The following is a 19,639-nucleotide window of genomic DNA, read 5'->3' on the forward strand; positions in this document are numbered from 1 at the left end:
AGTAGTGCACATCAGGGGTCAGATAAGCTAAATAGTAAGAATGTCACAATAAGCATTTTATAGACATCTTTCCAAATAATGGCAGATACAGCCTTTTTTGTTGCTTAATTTTATTTTTGAGAGGTTATGAATGTGAATCTTTTTCTTTTTAAGTTAATTTTTATTTCTTTTCCTTGATCACCTCAACCCATCCATGTTGCTCCTCCAACTGTTGATTCTATTATAATATATTAAGAACTTTGAACTACTGTCGAGCTTTCTGTTGGTTTATGTAATCAATTGTGAAAATAGCAAAATGTTCAGCTGTTTATCCTTGTCTGTTGTATACTTTACTATTACTAATGTAATCCATCTCATTGTATTAAATGTTGTCTTCTTTCTGTGATTGCATAACTCATACAGGGGACTATTTTGGTAAGATACTTAATTTATTAAAAGCTTTACATACAAATCATTTAATGAGCCCAGTTGCCTCTAATTGTATTTTTATCCATTTCTATGCATGGATAGAAATGTAGTAATTTTTTCTAAATCAATGTTTTGTTGGGTTACTTATATTTAGTAGCCTCGCAGCAGAACTATTGGAGCTAGTGCCATGGTACAATTTAGTACAGATTTGATTGCTCCCATGTTACATTCACTCAAACTAAGGATCTCTATGTTAAAAACAGATAACCAAATACACTTCCAATTATAAGGAATTTGGTAGCACCAACTCTTAGCTTGTTAGCCCACTTCTACTCATTTACTAGAAATTTTGACCCCTGCTCTAAGATATCGTTCAATATTGGGTTTACATAGGACAAAAATATACATCTTTCGCATTAAACTGTACTAACATTTCATGCAGCTTAGTTATAGTTCTTAATAACATTTAAACAGAATGTCTGTTCGTATTGTGCTTTTTTAACACATTCTCCCTTCATTCTTTAAACATTTAGCATAATTTTGCTGTCCTAATAGATTCCCTGTAACGTGCATCATTCCCCAGGAACCGAAAGAGGGCAGGCAAGTGATCTGGTACCTGATCCTCTGATGGTATCAGTCTGCAACCAGTCACCAGACGTTGCCCAAGAACAGCCCAGGGTGACTCGCTCGCTGATTTTCTCCACCCCTCCCATATATAACATAGTCTATAAGCATTAAATGTTCTTTATTGCTAGCTGTGAATGCACTAAAATGTGAAACATAATGTATTGTCAAATGGTGATACAAAGCAGGATAATGAAGACTGGAGCCTTATCCCAATTCAGAACTATGAATATGCTAACATCGGTATTGCTTGGGTACAATTTAGATTTATTTACTATAAGCACTAAACTTTTTTATTTTTACTTTAATGGTCCACAGTGATGCTGGAGTGAGCCAGTCCCAGGATGACAGCATCGTTGGAACAAGGCAGTTCAGGCACAGTGTTGCTATAATGCCGTTCCCTGGAACACTTTCGTCTAGTAGCCCTGACCTGTTGCAACCTGCTACTAGTATGCTTGATTTCACAAATCCTACAGGTAAAAAAAAACATTAAAATCTAGAAAGATTTCTTTATCCTCATTTAAAATGTAACATAAATCAATGTTTTAATTTACATATCTTTCAAAACTCAGTGTAGTGAAAATATGTTGGTTTTAAAGCATGCTTCAACAATTTTGACAACCTAAGGAAGGAAAGAAGAACTTGCACATTTTCAGGGCATCCCACAGTACTTCAGTGACAATGAAGTGCAATCACTGTTGTTCTGTCGGCTAGGAGAAAGGAACTGAACAGCACATGAGTGTTATACTTCCAATGGTGTTTGGAGGGTATAGTGCACAATGGGCTAGAATTTCCCCAAAGCCTGCCAGCGCCCGATTGCCGCCCAAAAAACCGCTTAGGCTGGGAAGATTATCGCCAGTGAAAACGTCCCGAAATTTTTTTTTTTAATCTGCCCAGCGAAAAATATGGGCCTTGCACCCCCAATCTGGGTGGAAAAGTCATTTCGGCTAGATTGTGGGGTGCCTAAAGAAAATAGGCGAAAAATAAAAACATCTATAAAAATTTACAGAGGATGCGGGTTGGGCCTAACACCGGAAAAAAAAATGTTTTTAATCCTAACCAAAAAATCCAAAAAACTTTCCTGACACTTTTTAAAATTAAATCACTCCAACAGATTTTGAAAATAAATAGTTAAAAATCAATCATTTATCTTTTTCTTGCAGACCTACTTACCTGCCGCCCAGCTCCGCTGATCCTCATGGGCATTCAAAAAAAAAAATTTTTTATATTTACCAACGGGTCCCCGCTCTTCCAAAGATCGCGCCAGGGCGATCTGTGGATGTTGCAGCTGGCGGCCCGCTCCCCAGCGGGAGTTCGAAACCACTGGCGTGTGCCAGCTGGGGAGTTATTCGTCGACCCGGTTCTCGCCCAAAGCGGCCAATACCGCCAACAAACCAGGCGGTGAAACAGTGCAAATTCTAGCCCACAGTCTCTTCATGTGATATTAATCCACTATATCTAGAACACTCTTTTTAAAAAAAAAAAAATACACTCTACTAAGTAAAATTCAGTTTATTTTGAGCAAATCATAAAACTGGTGAGCAAAGGAAAAACTAGCATGTAAAGGGATACATATTCATTTTTTTAAAAACATGACCTGAATGCATGCAAAACAAGAATATTTCACATTCTGACACACAATGAGTGTCTAGAAGAGTTGGAAATCTTGAAACTGTTGCTTCAGTTTTTTTTAATCATTGAAATTATGGCGTTGCTCTCGTTAGATGTGAGCTGTTCAGTTGGCTGACATTCTTTTGAACACATGATTTGCAGAGCTGCACAGATGGCTAGTGGAGATTTAGTTTTGTCACCTCTCACTTTTCCATGTAGAGTTAACTTTAGGATAGTGTGGAGATCCAACACCGCCTCCAGTGCACCAGTGCAACCTTCCGCCGCCTGAGGAAAAAAGTGTTTGAAGACCAGGCCCTCAAAACTACCACCAAGCTCATGATCTACAGGGCTATAGTAATACCTGCCCTCTTGTATGGCTCAGAGACATGGACCATGTACAGAAGACACCTCAAGTTGCTGGAGAAATATCACCAGCGATGCCACCGCAAGATCCTACAAATCCCCTGGGAGGACAGGCGCACCAACATCAGCGTCCTCATTCAGGCTAACATCCCCAGCAATTGAAGCACTGACCACACTCGATCAGCTCCGCTGGGCAGGCCACATAGTCCATATGCCAGACATGAGACTCCCAAAGCATGTGCTCTACTCGGAGCTCCTTCACGGCAAATGAGCCAAAGGTGGGCAACGGAAACGCTACAAGGACACCCTCAAAGCCTCCCTGATAAAGTGCAATATCCCCACTGACACCTGGGCGTCCCTGGCCCAAGACCCCCCTAAGTGGAGGAAGTGCATCCGAGAGGGCGCTGAGCACCTCTAGTCTCAAAGCCGACAGCATGCAGAAATCAAGCGCAGGCAGCGGAAAGAGCATGCGGCAAACCAGTCCCACCCACCCCTTCCCTCAACGACTATCTGTCCCACCTGTGACAGGGTTTGTGGCTCTCGTATTGGACTGTTCAGCCACCAAAGAACTCACTTCAGGAGTGGAAATAAGTCTTCCTCGATACCGAGGGACTGCCTGTGATGATGATGATGATGAGTGTGGAGCATTTTGAAAAGGGCAGATCCACAAGGAGTATAATATTTATTTCAAATAAAATTAGAAAAAAATATTAAATTATAAAACTTGTTTGGAAAGAAAAACCTGCTTGAGTTCCAAGAGGTGTCTAGAACCAACATTGTGAAACTCAAAAATCACCATTTCAAAAAGTCTCAAATTGACATATTTATCAGTTTTAATATAAAATCTCCATCTTTTTCTTCCACCCCCCAAAAATAAAACATAATTCAGCCATTCAATTTTGCTCTGGTTTTCATTTAAATGTCCTCTTTTTAAAAAAAAAAATGAAAACTTCCCAGCAAATTCAGGAATCTAAACTTTAGTTTCTAATAATATTGCTTTCCTTTTTAAGAGTCTATTTCTCAACAAAAACTGAGTTAGTACCCCTGAGGTTATACTAAATACAGCTGAGCGCATTTAAGACTAAGACAATGATTTTGTTTAAACTTGAACTGTATGATCATTGGTTGGCATGATTGAAATTTTTATCATTGAGCTGGTTGCTGTAATTATTTGTTGAATATTTTTTCAAAATTTGATTTCAATACTCCACAAATTGTGTAATTTCCTTTTTTGTCTGTTTTGCTTCTAAATTATACCCATCTCAGCTGCAGGTTTTTATAGTAAGTATCCATCAGTCTTTCTATATCTGTGTTCTTGTATTTATTGCATGCTTGTTTCCTTGTCTGGTGCGTTCACTTTATGTTGCACCTTCATGTACATGATTACAGGTTACACATGCTTACATTGTGGTGTTGCTTTTATTTAGTTTTGCAGAGATAGATTAAAAAGCACTTTTTTTCTTGATGGCACGGTGCTTTGCACAACCTACGCACAGCATTATGAAGTGGTAGAAGAGGATTTATTGTTCTCTGCTCACTATATTTCACCTCCCCCACCACTTGTTGAGTTGTTGATTTCATTCAAGTTGCTGTAAAGAGGCACTAAGTAAGAACCCTGGTCATTTCCCAAAAGAGGGAGCGAAAATCAGATGGAGAATTGTAGCCAACCTGTGTCATGCGTTCTATTGGGACCAGCTGAAATACAGCATTGACAGAAGCCTGGGACCAAGTCCTCAGCCTACCAAAGGAAATGTGTGGTATGGCAATGCCAAGGTGCTCTGGAAAGAAAATAGGGAGGTTTCATGAATTAAATTTTATTTCCCTTGAGAATTTTTTTTGTGTGTGTACAATATTTTTCAATAATGTAAATCCTCCTTGTGGCTGTCACCCAAAATTCTCATTATATCTACGCTGTGCTAATTGAGATCCGTTCATCTGAGTTGGCTTGCTGCTTTCCCATATCACCCTTTTTTCTGACCTAACTTTACAAATGCCAGATGGGAACAAGAAATATTTTAACCCATACGAAAAATTGAAACACTTGACAGACTCGTTATAGTTCTAAATTTCATTTTTAAAATGAATATTGTTTTCTCATCAAGGTAGTTGTTTTGGGAATAGAACACTTTTTTCCAATTTGACACTATGTCAAAATACTCAGATCAAGCACTTCCTGATTGGAGTATAGGTTAGACACATATTAAAGCAACTTTTATATTGTTCTAGTGCAATTGGCTGAGCACTTGTGCAGCTGATGGCAACACTAAAATCAACTTGTCAGATTCACTGAGGCTAGCAGCCAAAAAGATCCAAGGGGTAAAATTGTTCTGCGTTGATAGCACAAAATGGGCTCGTAGTGAATCGGTGGTCCGTTTTACACCATACCTGATTTTTTTTTTCCCCATGGATTCTGTTCTGTGGATGTGTGCTTGAAAACAAGAGTGGCCAATATAGTACCCATTTTTAGAAAGGGAGACCAAGCTAATTACAGGCCTGTCAGCTTAGCATCTGTGATAAGGCACATTGTAGTTTTAAATTCAGGATGGAATTACCATGTATCTAGATCCAACACTCTGCTGCCCGTATCCTAACTCGCCTTAAGTCCCGTGCACCCATCACCACTGTGCTTGCACTTCTGGCTGGCCTCCCACATTCTACCCTACATAAACTAAACGTGATCCAAAACTTGGCTGCCTGTGTCCTAACTCGCACTAAGTCCCGCTCACCCACCATCCCTGTGCTCGCTGACCTACTTTGGCTTTGGGTTAAGCAATGCCTCGATTTCAAAATTCTCATCCTTATTTTCAAATCCCTCCATGGCCTCGCCCCTCCCTACCTCTAATCTCCTCCAGCCCCCGCCCCAAGATGTCTGCGCTCCTCTAATTCTGCTCTCTTGAGTATCCCTGATTATAATCGCTCAACCATTGGTGGCCATGCCTTCTGTTGCCTAGGCCCCAAGCTCTGTAATTCCCTGCCTAAACCTCACCGCCTCTTTACCTCTCTTTCCACCTTCAAGATGGTCCTTAAAACCTACCTCTTTCACCTGCGCTAATTTCTACTTGTGCGGTTCGGTGTCAAATTGTTTTCTCATAATACTTTTGTGAAGCACCTTGGGATGTTTCACTACATTAAAGGTGCTATATAAATACATGTTGTTGTTCACCCACCATCCTTGTGTTCGCTGATTTACATTGGCCCCCAGTTCGGTAAGGCCTCAATTTTCAAATTCTCACGCTTGTTTTCAAATCCCTCAATGGCCTCACCCCTCTCTATCTCTGTAGTTTTCCAGCCCTATAATGCTCCAAGATATTTGTTTACATTGCTCCAATTCTGGCCTCTTGTGCATCCCAGGTTTTCTTCGCTCCAACATTGGTAGCTGTTCCTTCAGCTGCCTAGGCCCTAAGCTCTGGAATTTCCTCCCTAAACCTCTCTGCCTCTAACTCTCTCTCCTTTTAAGATGCTCCTTAAAGCCTACCTCTGACCAAGCTTTTGATGTCTAATTTTGTTTGCTTTTGTGAAGCACCTTAAAGGCACTATATAATTGCAAGTTGTTTTTCGTGCAGATACAGAGAAAATAGAAGTAGCCAGCATGGATTTTTCAAGCAGTGATCATGCTTCACTGCTTGAAAAATCCATGCTGGCTACTTCTATTTTAGTATTCTTTGAGGAGTTAACAGACATGGTAGCTGGGGGTAATGCAGTGGATAGAAACATAGAAAATAGGTGCAGGAGTAGTCCATTCTGCCCTTCGAGCCTGCACCACCATTCAATATGATCATGGCTGATCATGCAACTACAGTACTCTATTCCTGCTTTCTCTCCATACCCCTTGATCCCTTTAGCCGTAAGGGCCACATCTAACTCCCTTTTGAATATATCTAACGAACTGCCCTCAACGACTTTCTGTGGTCGAGAATTCCACAGGTTCACAATTCTCTGAGTGAAGAAATTTCTTCTCATCGCGGTCCTAAATGGCTTACCCCTTACCGTTAGACTGTGACCCCTGGAACTAGACTTCCCCAACTTCGGGAACATTCTTCCTGCATCTAACCTGTCCAATCCCGTCAGAATTTTATATGTTTTTATGAGATCCCCTCTCATTCGTCTAAATTCCAGTGAATATAAGCCCAGTCGATCCAGTCTTTCTTCTTCTGTCAGTCCTGTCATCTCAGGAATCAGTCTGGTGAACCTTCGCTGCACTCCCTCAATAGCAAGAATGTCCTTCCTCAGATTAGGAGACTAAAACTGTGCACAATATTCAAGGTGTGGCTCACAAAGGCCCTGTACAACAGCTGTAAGACCTCCCTGCTGCTATACTCAAATCCTCTCGCTATGAAGGCCAACATGTAGTGTAAAAGGATTTCAGGAAAACATTTGACAAGGGGGATTACTGGTAAAAATTAAGGGATATTGAATTTGGGTAGGGAAGAAGACTGGAATAAAAATGGTTAGAAGTGAGTAAAGAGAGTGGGAGCGAAGGGCAGTTTTAAGTGTGATTAGAAGTCGGTAGTGGTATCTGTTAGGTTCAGTTCTGGGGGTACTCTGTTCCCTGTGTATATCAATAATTTGGAATGGAATGGTACTGAAATTTGCATATGATACCAAAATAGGAGATACAGTAATTATTTTAGAAGACGAAAGAAGCTGCAAAGGGATATTGATATGAGAGAATGGACTAAAATGTGGCAAATGGAGTTCAATGCCAATAAGTATGAGGTGAAGAAATATAGGAGCAGGGAGGTCTCAGTGCAGTTGTACAGGGCCTTAGTGAGGCCTCACCTGGAATATTGTGTTCAGTTTTGGTCTCCTCATCTGAGGAAGGGCATTCTTGCTATTGACGGAGTGCAGCGAAGGTTCACCAGACTGATTCCCGGGATGGCAGGACTGACATATGAGGAGAGACTGGATTGACTGGGCCTGTAGTCACTGGAGTTTAGAAGGATGAGAGGGGATCTCATAGAAACATATAAAATTCTAACGGGACTGGATAGGTTAGATGCAGGAAGAATGTTCCTGCTGTTGAGGAAGTCCAGAACCAGGGGACATAGTCGAAGGATAAGGGGTAAGCCATTTAGGACTGAGATGAGGAGAAACTTCTTCACTCAGAGAGTTGTTAACCTGTGGAATTCCCTATCGCAGAGAGTTGTTGATGCCAGTTCATTGGATATATTCAAGGGTGAGTTAGATATGGCCCTTCAGGCTAAAGAGATCAAGGGGTATGGAGAGAAAGCAGGAAAGGGGTACAGAGGTGAATGATCAGCCATGATCTTATTGAATGGTGGTGCAGGCTCGAAGGGCCGAATGGCCTACTCCTGCACCTATTTTTTACGTTTCTAATATTTAACAGCAGTAATTATATTTTGAATGGAAGTAGACTGGGTATTGTGGAAGAGCAGAGGTGTTTGGGGTAAAGGTTCACAGGATATTAGGTTGATGAGGCCTTTTAAAAAAAAAAAAATACTATTTTATGATGTGAGAATATAAGAACCAAGAAGTAATGATGAGCCTATATAAAACCTTAATAAAACCTCAGTTAAATTACTGTGTTCAGTATTGGCTCCACACCATATGAAATATATTGAGGCTTTAGAGAGTGTACAACACAGATTCATTTGGAACCTGCCTGGTTTGAGAAAATATGAAGAAAGATTTGAAAAATGGTTATTTTTTTTACATCAATGCAGAGTACAGGGCAATTGATAGAAGTGTTTAAAATTCTGAGAGGATGGGACTGGCTAGATAGAAGCAGACTGTTTCCAGTAGTTGAGGGGTCAAGAACAAGGAACCATAGATACAAAATGAATTGTAACAGATTTAGAGAAGAGAAACATCTTTGCACAGAATTGCCTTGCTGTGGAATTCACTTTGTGTTAGTTGTTGAGGCAGAAATTATGTCAACATTGAAAATTAGATTGGAATGGTGGTTTGAGGAAAAGGAGATAAAGGAATATGACAACAGGACCAAGACATGTGATTAGGACTATTTGCTTGTGTGGAAGGCAAACACAGACTGGTTGGGTTAAATGGTCTGTTTCTGTGTATGTAACTTCTATGTATGCATATGTTATAGCAGTGTTAAATTAAGTGTTTGTTGGAATGGACAGATATAGTCATTTTCGGTTTTTAAAAGCATTACAAATGTTCAAAAGAATTAATATTAACATCCATTCATATCTGTTTCAACTGTATGAACATTGTCAATGACACCATCAGGGTCACTGATTGGGAGGGATTGTTTCATTGGATTAACATTTTGAGAGATATGAGCATTAAATCAAGAAGCTACTTTCGAGCAGATACTGAACCCAGTAGTGTGAGGCAGCTGGAATAACATTGGTAGAGCTGCAACCATGAACACAATGTTCTTCAGTAATCTTGAGGTAGCTTTCCTCTTTGTGATGGAAAATCATAAATCCTAAAGAATCAGTTTGTGATATCACTACACATAGCACAAAGAAAATCTTTCACCTCCCTAGTGTTATTTCAACCATTGTGCTAATTCAGCTTTGCTGCACTATCTGGCTCAGTAACACCCAATACTCATTAGCACTTGTGTTATTGGCACTTATTAAAACTTGAAAATCAAAATGATATTTTTTCCAATATTTGGACTGTAGGAGAATCCAGGGATATTTGGACTTTAGGGGAATCTAGGGATATAGAGATCGGGTGGGAAAACTGGAGTTGAGGTCGACGATCAGCCATAATCTTATTGAATGGCGGAGCAGGCTCGAAGGGCTGTATGGCCGACTCCTGCTCCTCATTCTTAAGTTCTTTTATTTTTAAGGATGGTAATGATGGGATAATTCCTCTTTTAACCTCAGTTATTTTTTCTCTCTAAGATACTTATCACTATACTGTGCTCCATTGAAAAGGCAAACCTAGAAAATAGGGAGTAGGCCATTCGGCCCTTCGAGCCTGCACCACCATTCAGTAAGATCGTGGCTGATCATTCACCTCAGTACCCCTTTCCTGCTTTCTCTCCATACCCATTTCCTGCTTTCTCTCCATATCCCTTGATCCCTTTAGCCGTAAAGGCCACATCTAACTCCCTCTTGAATATATCCAACGAACTGGCATCAACAACTCTCTGTGGTAGGGAATTCCACAGGTTAACAACTCTTTGAGTGAAGAAATTTCTCCTCATCTCAGTCCTAAATGACTTGCCCTTTATCCTTAGACTGTGTCTCCTGGTTCTGGACTTCCCCAACATCGGGAACATTCTTCCTGTACCTAATCTGTCCAGTCCCGTCAGAATTTTATATGTTTCTATGAGATCCCCTCTCATCGTCGAAACTCCAGTGAATAAAGGCCCAATCTCTCCTCCTATGTCAGTCCAGCCATCCCAGGAATCAGCCTGGTGAACCTTCGCTGCACTCCCTCAATAGCAAGAACGTCCTTCCTCAGATTAGGAGACCAAAACTGAACACAATATTCCAGGTGAGGTCTCATCAAGGCCCTGTACAACTGCAGTAAGAGCTCCCTGCTTCTATACTCAAAACCCCTCGCTATGAAGGCCAACATACCATTTGCCACCTTCATCGCCTGCTGCATCTGCATGCCAACTTTCAATGACTGATGTACAATTTCACCCAGGTCTCATTGCACCTCCCCTTTTCCTAATCGGCTGCCATTCAGTTAATATTCTGCCTTCATGTTTTTGTCCCTAAAGTGGATAATCTCACATTTATCCACATTATACTGCATCTGCCATGCATTTGCCCACTCACCTAACCTGTCCAAGTCACCCTGCAGCCTCTTAGCGTCCTCCTCACAGCTCATACCACCACCCAGTTTAATGTCATCTGCAAACTTGGAGATATTACACTCAATTCCTTCATCTAAATCATTAATGTATATTGTAAAGAGCTGGGGCCCAGCACTGAGCCCTGCGGCACCCCACTAGTCACTGCCTGCCATTCTGAAAAGGACCCGTTTATCCTGACTCTCTGCTTCCTCTCTGCCAACCAGTTCTCTATCCACTTCAGTACATTACCCCCAATACCATGTGCTTTAATTTTGCACACCAATCTCTTGTGTGGGACCTTGTCAAAAGCCTTTTGAAAGTCCAAAGACACCACATCCACTGGTTCTCCCTTGTCCACTCTACTAGTTACATCCTCAAAAAATTCCAGAAGATTTGTCAAGCATAATTTCCCTTTCATAAATCCATGTTGACTTGGACCAATCCTGTCACTGCTTTCCAAATGCGCTGCTATTTCATCTTTAATAATTGATTCCAACATTTTCCCCATTACTGATGTCAGGCTAACCAGTCTATAATTACCTGTTTTCTCTCTCCCTCCAATTTTAGCTACCCTCCAGTCCATAGGAACTGATCCAGAGTTGATAGACTATTGGAAAATGATCACCAATGCATCCACTATTTCTAGGGCCACTTCCTTAAGTACTCTGGGATGCAGACTATCAGCCCCCGGGGATTTATCGGCCTTCAATCCCATCAATTTCCCTAACACAGTTTCCCGCCTAATAAGGATATCCTTCAGTTCCTCCTTCTCACTAGACCCTCGGTCCCCTAGTACTTCCGGAAAGTTATTCGTGAAGACAGAACCAAAGTATTTGTTCAACTGGTCTGCCATTTCTTTGTTCCCCCATTATAAACTCACCTGAATCTGATTGCAAGGGACCTACGTTTGTCTTCACTAATCCTTTTCTCCACATATCTATAGAAGCTTTTGCAGTCAGTTTTTATGTTCCTGGCAAGCTTCCTCTCATACTCTATTTTCCCCCTCCTAATTAAACCCTTTGTCGTCCTCCTGCTGAATTCTAAATTTCTCTCAGTCCTCAGGTTTGTTACTTTTTCTAGCCAATTTATATGCCTCTTCCTTGGATTTAACACTATCATTAATTTCCCTTGTTAGCCACGGTTGAGCCACCTTCCCCGTTTTATTTTTACTCCAGACAGGGATGAACAATTGCTGAAGTTCATCCATGTGATCTTTAAATGTTTGCCATTGCCTATCCACCGTCAACCTTTTGAGTATCCTTTGCCAGTCCATTCCAGCCAATTCACACCTCATACCGTCGAAGTTACCTTTCCTTAAGTTCAGGACCCTAGTTTCCGAATTAACTTTGTCACTCTCCATCTTAATAAGGAATTCTACCATATTATGGTCACTCTTCCCCAAGGGGCCTCGCACAACAAGATTGCTAATTAGTCCTTTCTCATTACACATCACCCAGTCTAGGATGGCCAGCCCTCTAGTTGGTTCCTCGACATATTGGTCCAGAAAACCATCCCTAATACACTCCAGGAAATCCTCCTCCATCGTATTGCTACCAGTTTGGTTAGCCCAATCTATATGTAGATTAAAGTCACCCATGATAACTGCTGTACCTTTTATTGCACGCATCCCTAATTTCTTGTTTGATGCTGTCCCCAACCTCACTACTATTGTTTGGTGGTCTGTACACAACTCCCACTAGCGTTTTCTGCCCTTTGATATTCCACAGCTCCACCCATACAGATTCCACATCATCTAAGCTAATGTCCTTCCTTACTATTGCATTAATTTCCTCGAGGGAAACTGTTCCCAGGGTCCTGTCATTTGCTGCCAATTACAATCGAAAACTATCCATACAATTGGCCACACTTGAAGGTGCCTGGTTTTACTTTTCTGCCTGTGGGGGTGCGGGGGGGTGAAAGACATTCTTTGACTTGCGCTTTCCCTTCCAAAACTCGCCCCTCCCCCCTTCCCCAACTATATCTACTCAGTCCTTGACTATTTTACTGAACAAAAAACATAAAATGTTTACGCGGACTAAAACTATTAATATACTCAGCATGGATTAAAGGAGGCAGAATTCAATGCATCAAATAAGACAGTGCAACTTGAAAATCAGTAATTTGTATTGGAGTGTTTTCTCAGGGATTAAGTATTGCAGCCCATGTTAATACACATTTTTTGCGATTAGTCAACATTCTGATGTAAAATACCATATCATGCATTAAGTTAACAGAATTGTATTTCACCTTTAAGTAACTGGAGTGATTGAATGTAACCACAGTGCAATGCAGGACAGCTGGAGGAGCATCAGTAGTCAGTCATATATCTTCACCAGCATTCAGGCAGAGCTGTACCACTTCTGTCAAAATATTTGACATGTATACAAAGCCAATGCTGCTTAGTATTTACATCACTGTCAAACACAAGAAATAAATTGTTTGGGAGGCTGGCATTTACTGTAACCTTGAGGTTAAAGGCAAGTCAATCAGCCTCAAACATTTCTCAGAACTTGCTGCTCCTTTCTGAAGACCATAGGACACTTATAGAAGTTTCAGTTATTAGCATTTTACTAGAGTTCAGTTTAATGAAGGCTGTCATGTGCATCATTATAAATCATGCTTATGGAGGAAAAATTAGTTGATTCATACTGATGTGCATGTTAGTTAAATGTTTTCTCTCTTTTCCCCCCCCTGCCAGTTTTCTCTCTTTTTCTCCCCTGTTCTCTCGAAGATTCTTTTATGGCTGCAGGCCTTGGTTTAACCCTCTGCTACTTACCCCAAGCTTAAAATGTGAGCATCAGCAAGCTATTCAACAATGTAGAGCATGATAACTGAATCCAAACATGTCCTCAACCAATGTCCACACTTTCTAGCTGAGTGATTTTTTTTATATTTCTTTCCAGCTAAGGGACACAGAAGATAATCATAGTGCCCTGAACTGCAACCTGACTGAGATCAGCTCAATGGGGAATCAAACAAGCTGGTGTGCAGCTTAGAATGGCACTGTTTACCCATTAAGTCATCAGATAAGCTTTACTCTTGTTTTAAACTTTCGTTTTGTATACAAAGTCCTTAATTTTCAAAAATTATAATGTGACACAAACAAGTAGCAGCAAATCCGCTAATCACAAACTGCCTGCATGCTGCAATACATTAATGTATATATTGCAGCATGCAGGCAATTTATTCAGAATGTTTATTTTTCAATTTGCGAATAATTTTTTCCTTCTACCTTCACTTTTCTTCCCTTACCACTGGTCTTCTGTCCACATAAGTAGTGCTGGTGCATAGCTCCATGGAATGGTGATAGCTCTCTGCTACCTTGTTCATGTGGCCTTGCTTCATGTGATTGTATGCCCGATGGGTGTCAGCAGGCTATTTCACTGTATGAGCTATCACAGTCAAGCCTGACCCTTTCCTCACCCATTTTCTCTCCCTCCCTACCTTGCTGATTGCTGACACAAAGTATTTTTATTTGGTTGTGGAGAATCTATGCTGTGTATGGCAAACTTTTGACTTGGGATATAGGCAACAGAAAGTTTGAGTATTGTGTATATATATTTGCAATTTTTAAACCTTTTTTTAATCAGACATACCAGATCAAGTCATCCGAGTCTTTAAGGCAGATCAGCAAAGTTGCTACATCATCATAAGCAAAGATACGACAGCAAAAGAAGTTGTTGTCCATTCTGTCCATGAATTTGGCCTCACTGCACCTCCTGAGACCTACTCTCTCTGTGAAGTTTCTATAAGCCCTGAAGGAGTCATCAAGCAAAGGAGACTTCCTGACCAGTTATCTAAACTGGCTGACCGGATCCAGCTGAACGGCAGGTGAGAAGGCATTGTTTGTTGCACAGAAAATCATTATTTTTTCAATCTTCTGGTTATTTTTGTGCCCGATATTGAAAAACAAATTTCCGGATCTACTACAAGATTGATGATTTTCCCAAGTATTTTGATCACTCTTCTGGGATGTTATGGTCAATTTTACTTGAATCCAGGCATTATTTTGTATCTATATTGGGTGATTTCACAACCAAAAGGGGCAAAAATGGCCACCATCATGACTGGCCAGTTCAAGGTACTTGATGACTGTTACCTGTGGAACCTTTCTACCTTGAGACAATACCAATTTAGAGACCCATTATGAATAATTTTGAACTACAGCCATAAAATGCCAATAATGTGTTTCAAAACAATATAACTTCTGTTTATTTCGTCGTTCAGGTACTATCTGAAGAACAATATGGAAACAGAGACGCTTTGCTCAGATGAAGATGCCCAGGAATTATTGAGGGAAAGTCAGATATCTCTGCTACAACTCAGCACCATTGAGGTAGCCACTCAACTTTCAATGCGAGACTTTGAATTGTTCCGGAACATTGAGCCCACTGAGTATATAGATGACCTGTTCAAAAGGGAGTCAAAAACTGGAAATGTGCATCTCAAGCAGTTTGAGGATATTATCAATCAGGAGACCTTTTGGGTCGCCACTGAGATTCTGAAGGAAACTGTTCAATGGAAAAGGATGAAGATAATTAAACATTTCATCAAAATCGCTCTGCACTGCAGAGAGTGCAAGAACTTCAATTCCATGTTCGCAATCATCAGGTATGAATTAATTGTGCTTGTCGGTTTGATAGCTTAGCTGATGTGATTTGGCACTGTGATGTGTGAGCCTTAAATATCCATTATGCCAAATGTTAATTGGATTAGCCAGAATGCTGTGTTGCACAGGAAGAGTTATTTTCTTGGAATGAAATCTGCCAGTGCAGTCAACAAGCTTTTTTTTGCCATTTTCTTTTGGTGCTTCCTATTGGAACTAATGAGATTAATCTCAAAAAAATATTTTAATTTTAAATTGCTTAGTTGGAAGAGCGTAGAATTTATTGCATACTTTATATTTTTGGTTAATTTCTCTGCATAGCATGATGGTATCATGAGTCAGCATCAACAATCCAAGTCAAGAACAGCTCGAGTCTGGTGCACTCCGCCCCCTCAACAAAATCACTTAACACTAATCTTCTTGAAGTAGTTCTTGCACCGTTGGTGTGACATTTGATCCCCCACACAGCCATCCATGCAGCCTCTTCCAGTGAGATGTCAAATTTTAATCACGTAATAGTCCTGTGCAATGCATTTCACTGCGTTAAAGGTGTTATATAAATACAAGTTGTTGTTGAGTTAGTATCATTTGTGCTGAATTGTGAGTAGTTTGCAAGTGCCGACTAGCAATTGGTATGCTCCAAATTTAATTTTGTTGGACTTTTACCGGCAACAGGAGCCTTCATCCATCCATTCGGTTGGGCTGAATTTGAGGTCAAAGACAAAAGGCTAATTAAACTACTACATCACTCTAGTTGTGACAACTTAAAAATTAAAAACTGCATTAGAAAAAGTGTTGACTTCGTAAATGTTTTTACTATTTTACAGTTATTACACTTGTTCAGCAAAACTGAATTATATTAAACACTCACTTTTGGCAGTTTCTTCTTTTTGAATGTGGTGAATGGGTCTGAAATAAGTATGCAAAAATGATGCCCTTGCAGCCAGAACTATCCTTAACAGGAATGCTTAACCTCCTTTAGTAATCTTTGCCTTTACCTTGAGATGGCATTGTTTGTGTTTTTAAAAAAAAAAATCATATTGTCTGTGTCAAAACACAAAGTATTACATTATTGTTGGTTTCTCTGCAAAGATTATGTTAGGGTTGTGGGACAAATAAGAGAAAGCAATGAATTGAAGTTCTTAATAGGAGTCATAATTGACAGTTAACATGATCCAATTTTGAGTTTTATTGTGTGATACTAAACTGTACATACTAGAATGTCCATTCATAGAATCGTAGAAATTTACAGCACGAGAATGTCCATTCATAGAATCGTAGAAATTTACAGCACGGGCGGAGGCCATTCAGCCCATCGTGTCTATGCCAGCTGACAAAGAACTATCCAGCCTAATCTCACTTTCCAGCTTTTGGTCCGTAGCCTTGTAGGTTACGGCACTTCAAGTGCACATCCAAGTACTTTTTAAATGTGTCGAAGGTTTCTGCCTCTACCATCCTTTCAAGCAGTGAGTCCCAGACCCTCACCACCCTCTGGGTGAAAACAATTATCTCAATGCCCCGCTAAACCTTCTACCTATTACTTTAAATCTATGGCCACCTGGTTGTTGACCCCTCTGCTAAGGAAAATTGATCCTTCCTATCCACTCTATTCAGGCCCCTCATAATTTTATGCACCTCAATAAAGTCTCCCCTCAGTCTCCTCTGTTCCAAAAAAAAACAAACCCAGCCTATCCAATCTGTCCTCATATTTAAAATTCTCCAGTCCAGGCAACATCCTCATAAATCTCCTCTGTACTCTCTCTAGTGCAATCACATCTTTCCTGTGATGTGGTGACCAGACCTGCACACAGTACTCTAGCTGTGGCCAAACTAGTGTTTTATACAGTTCAAGCATAACCTCCCTGCTCTTGTATTCTATGCCTCCGCTAATAAAGGCAAGTTATTCCATATGCCGCCTTAACCACCTTATCTATCTGTCCTGCTACCTTCAGGGATCTGTGGACATGCACTCCAAGGTCCCTTTGTTCCTCTACACTTCAGTGTCTTACCATTTAATGTGTATTCCCTTGCCTTGTTAGCCCTCCTCAAATGCATTACCTCACACTTCCCCGGATTGAATTCGATTTGCCACTGTTCTGCCCACCCGACCAATTCATTGATATCTTCCTGCAGTCTACAGCTTTCTTCTTCATTATCAACTACACAGCCGATTTTTGTATCATCTGCAAACTTCTTAATCATACTCCTTCATTTAAGTCTAAATCATTGATATATATTACAAAAAGCAAGGGACCTAGTACTGAGTCCTGCAGAGCCCCACTGGAAACAGCCTTTCAGTCACACAAACACCCATCATCCATTACCCTTTGCTTCCTGCCTCTGAGCCAATTTTGGATCCAACTTGCCACTTTGCCTTCGATCCCATGGGCTTTTACACTTGTGACCAGTGTTCTATTTCTGGTCCATGCTGAGTTAATCTGAGATGGGGAAGCAATAGTAGTACTACATTTGGCCTCACCATCCTTGAGCTAATGATTTACATTGAATTTACATAAATTCCTGGATTTTGTGGCAGGAATAATGGTGAGGCTATCAGCACTCACCATTATTATGGAGCAAATCAGGCAGCAACTTCCAGCATCTGCACATGCACAGTTAAACATGATAATCAGGAAGTTGCTGTCCAATTTGCTCTGCTGCTCCACAAGCTTTCCTACACTAATATATCGCATAGAGATTCAGCATTAAAACACATGAAGGGAGTGAAGTTACAGTACTTACCCACTAGATACCCACTAAGCATGCCAGAAAAGGTTAGGACTTGTCCATTCAAGTGTAAGTGAAAATTTAACAGCGTGATAAGTCTTAATTACTGCCAAACATTCTCGCTGGCATTGAAAACTTACTTTTTAAAGTGTGGAATCTCATTCCTTCAGATTTTAATTATTCTTGAAGATTTTAAAAATGTAATTTTTTTAACTTTTCTTTCTGGTATTTCTTTTGTCTCTTCATTCTATCGTTCTTTCAGTCTCTATTTCACTTTCTATATATGATTTGGCATTGAATTAAATATTCTTATACCTCCTGGTTTAGACTCTGCAGGCTAGAAATTAGGCGATTTTGCGACCGGGTTTTTGGTGCTATTTCATCCTTTTTGCCGAAAACCCAGTCTTTGGGTTTGACCTTTGTGTGATGGCGCTTTCCACGTACTGCTGGGAGAGGAGTGCTGTCGTGTAACAGTCAAAATAGCGTTTTCACCAAAAAATTGGCTCTCTCTGCACCCGTAAAACTGCCTTGCAGCCCTGCCAGCAACGGTAAGTATGAAGACCTGCAAAAAAGGTAAGTTAAAGTTTTTATTAATTCTTTTTCAGCGATTCGATAGATAAGTGTCCTGTAAATGTTTTGTGAATTTTTTTTTCCAATTTTATTTGTGTTTTACCACTCTGGCAACGGTATCGGCCTTGGACTAAAGTAGCCTAAATTTGCGGTTTGCGTCGCGAATCTTCGTGCAACGCCAATTTTTACAGCTGTGCAAATTAAGGCTTGAATATTGGGCCTGATAGCGATAACGAAGCAAAATTTTGACGCAAAAATACCGTTTCTGCTGAAAACCGAATTTCTAGCCCTGCGTGTCTCAGTAAAGATTCTGCAATCTGGCTAAGGACGTGCTTTGTTCACACAGGTTCCAGATCGCCTGTAGGGGACACTGCACTGTGTCAGTTCTCTAATTACCGCAAGTCACAGTGGAAAAGCCCACAGAAAGTCTGTGGGCAAGTGTAATGAAAGGCTAGCGCCGTTCCTTTGCTGCTGACCGAAAAATCTGGGCCATTGTGTTAGCATTGATAAAGGGCAGGATTGAACTCATCTGTGATGTCTTTATAGAAAAGTAGCCTCTTGCTGACGGATGACATGCAGTGTGCCCTCTTGAGATACCGGAGGAATGCCAATGTCAGAGGAACTAAACTAGGAGTAGAGAAGGTTTTTGAGCTCTAGTGTGCTGCACCATCACATTATACTGTTTAGAATACATTGTTTTACAAGTTTCCATTTCTGAGCTGAGATAATACCAATTATGTATCAAACCATAAAAGTTTTTGATGTTGATGAGCACCAGGATGTTTACACATGGCTTGTAAGGTGCCAAATATTTCTGTTTTAGCGCAGAAGAAAAATGTAGGAAGCAGGCATTTTACCACATCAGTGGTCGCTGTTAGTCTCAGTGCAATTAATAAAATATGATCTCTAACAGTAATTATTTATGCTAGTTTCTTTAGGAGTGAGTTCTTCGGTAATGCTATGGAGCTGAGACTTATGGGAAG

At 40.5% G+C, this 19,639-nt stretch overlaps 1 protein-coding gene across 15 annotated transcripts in view; it reads left to right on the forward strand.

The window, feature by feature from the left end:
• LOC139262901 (rap guanine nucleotide exchange factor 6-like) overlaps positions 1 to 19,639 on the forward strand; it is a 448,770-nt gene that overhangs the window by 370,277 nt on the left and 58,854 nt on the right. For 11 of the 15 annotated variants that reach the window (XM_070878168.1, XM_070878169.1, XM_070878171.1 and 8 more), the window contains 4 exons: positions 1,351 to 1,508; positions 4,273 to 4,287; positions 14,344 to 14,584; positions 14,981 to 15,364. In XM_070878168.1, coding sequence (XP_070734269.1) covers positions 1,351 to 1,508; positions 4,273 to 4,287; positions 14,344 to 14,584; positions 14,981 to 15,364 — 798 coding nt within the window. The remainder of the gene's footprint in view (positions 1 to 1,350; positions 1,509 to 4,272; positions 4,288 to 14,343; positions 14,585 to 14,980; positions 15,365 to 19,639) is intronic. The other 4 variants (XM_070878170.1, XM_070878182.1, XM_070878173.1 and 1 more) reach the window with 1 other exon arrangement.

Source organism: Pristiophorus japonicus, chromosome 4 (genome assembly GCF_044704955.1).
Source record: "Pristiophorus japonicus isolate sPriJap1 chromosome 4, sPriJap1.hap1, whole genome shotgun sequence".
Taxonomy (NCBI): domain Eukaryota; kingdom Metazoa; phylum Chordata; class Chondrichthyes; family Pristiophoridae; genus Pristiophorus; species Pristiophorus japonicus.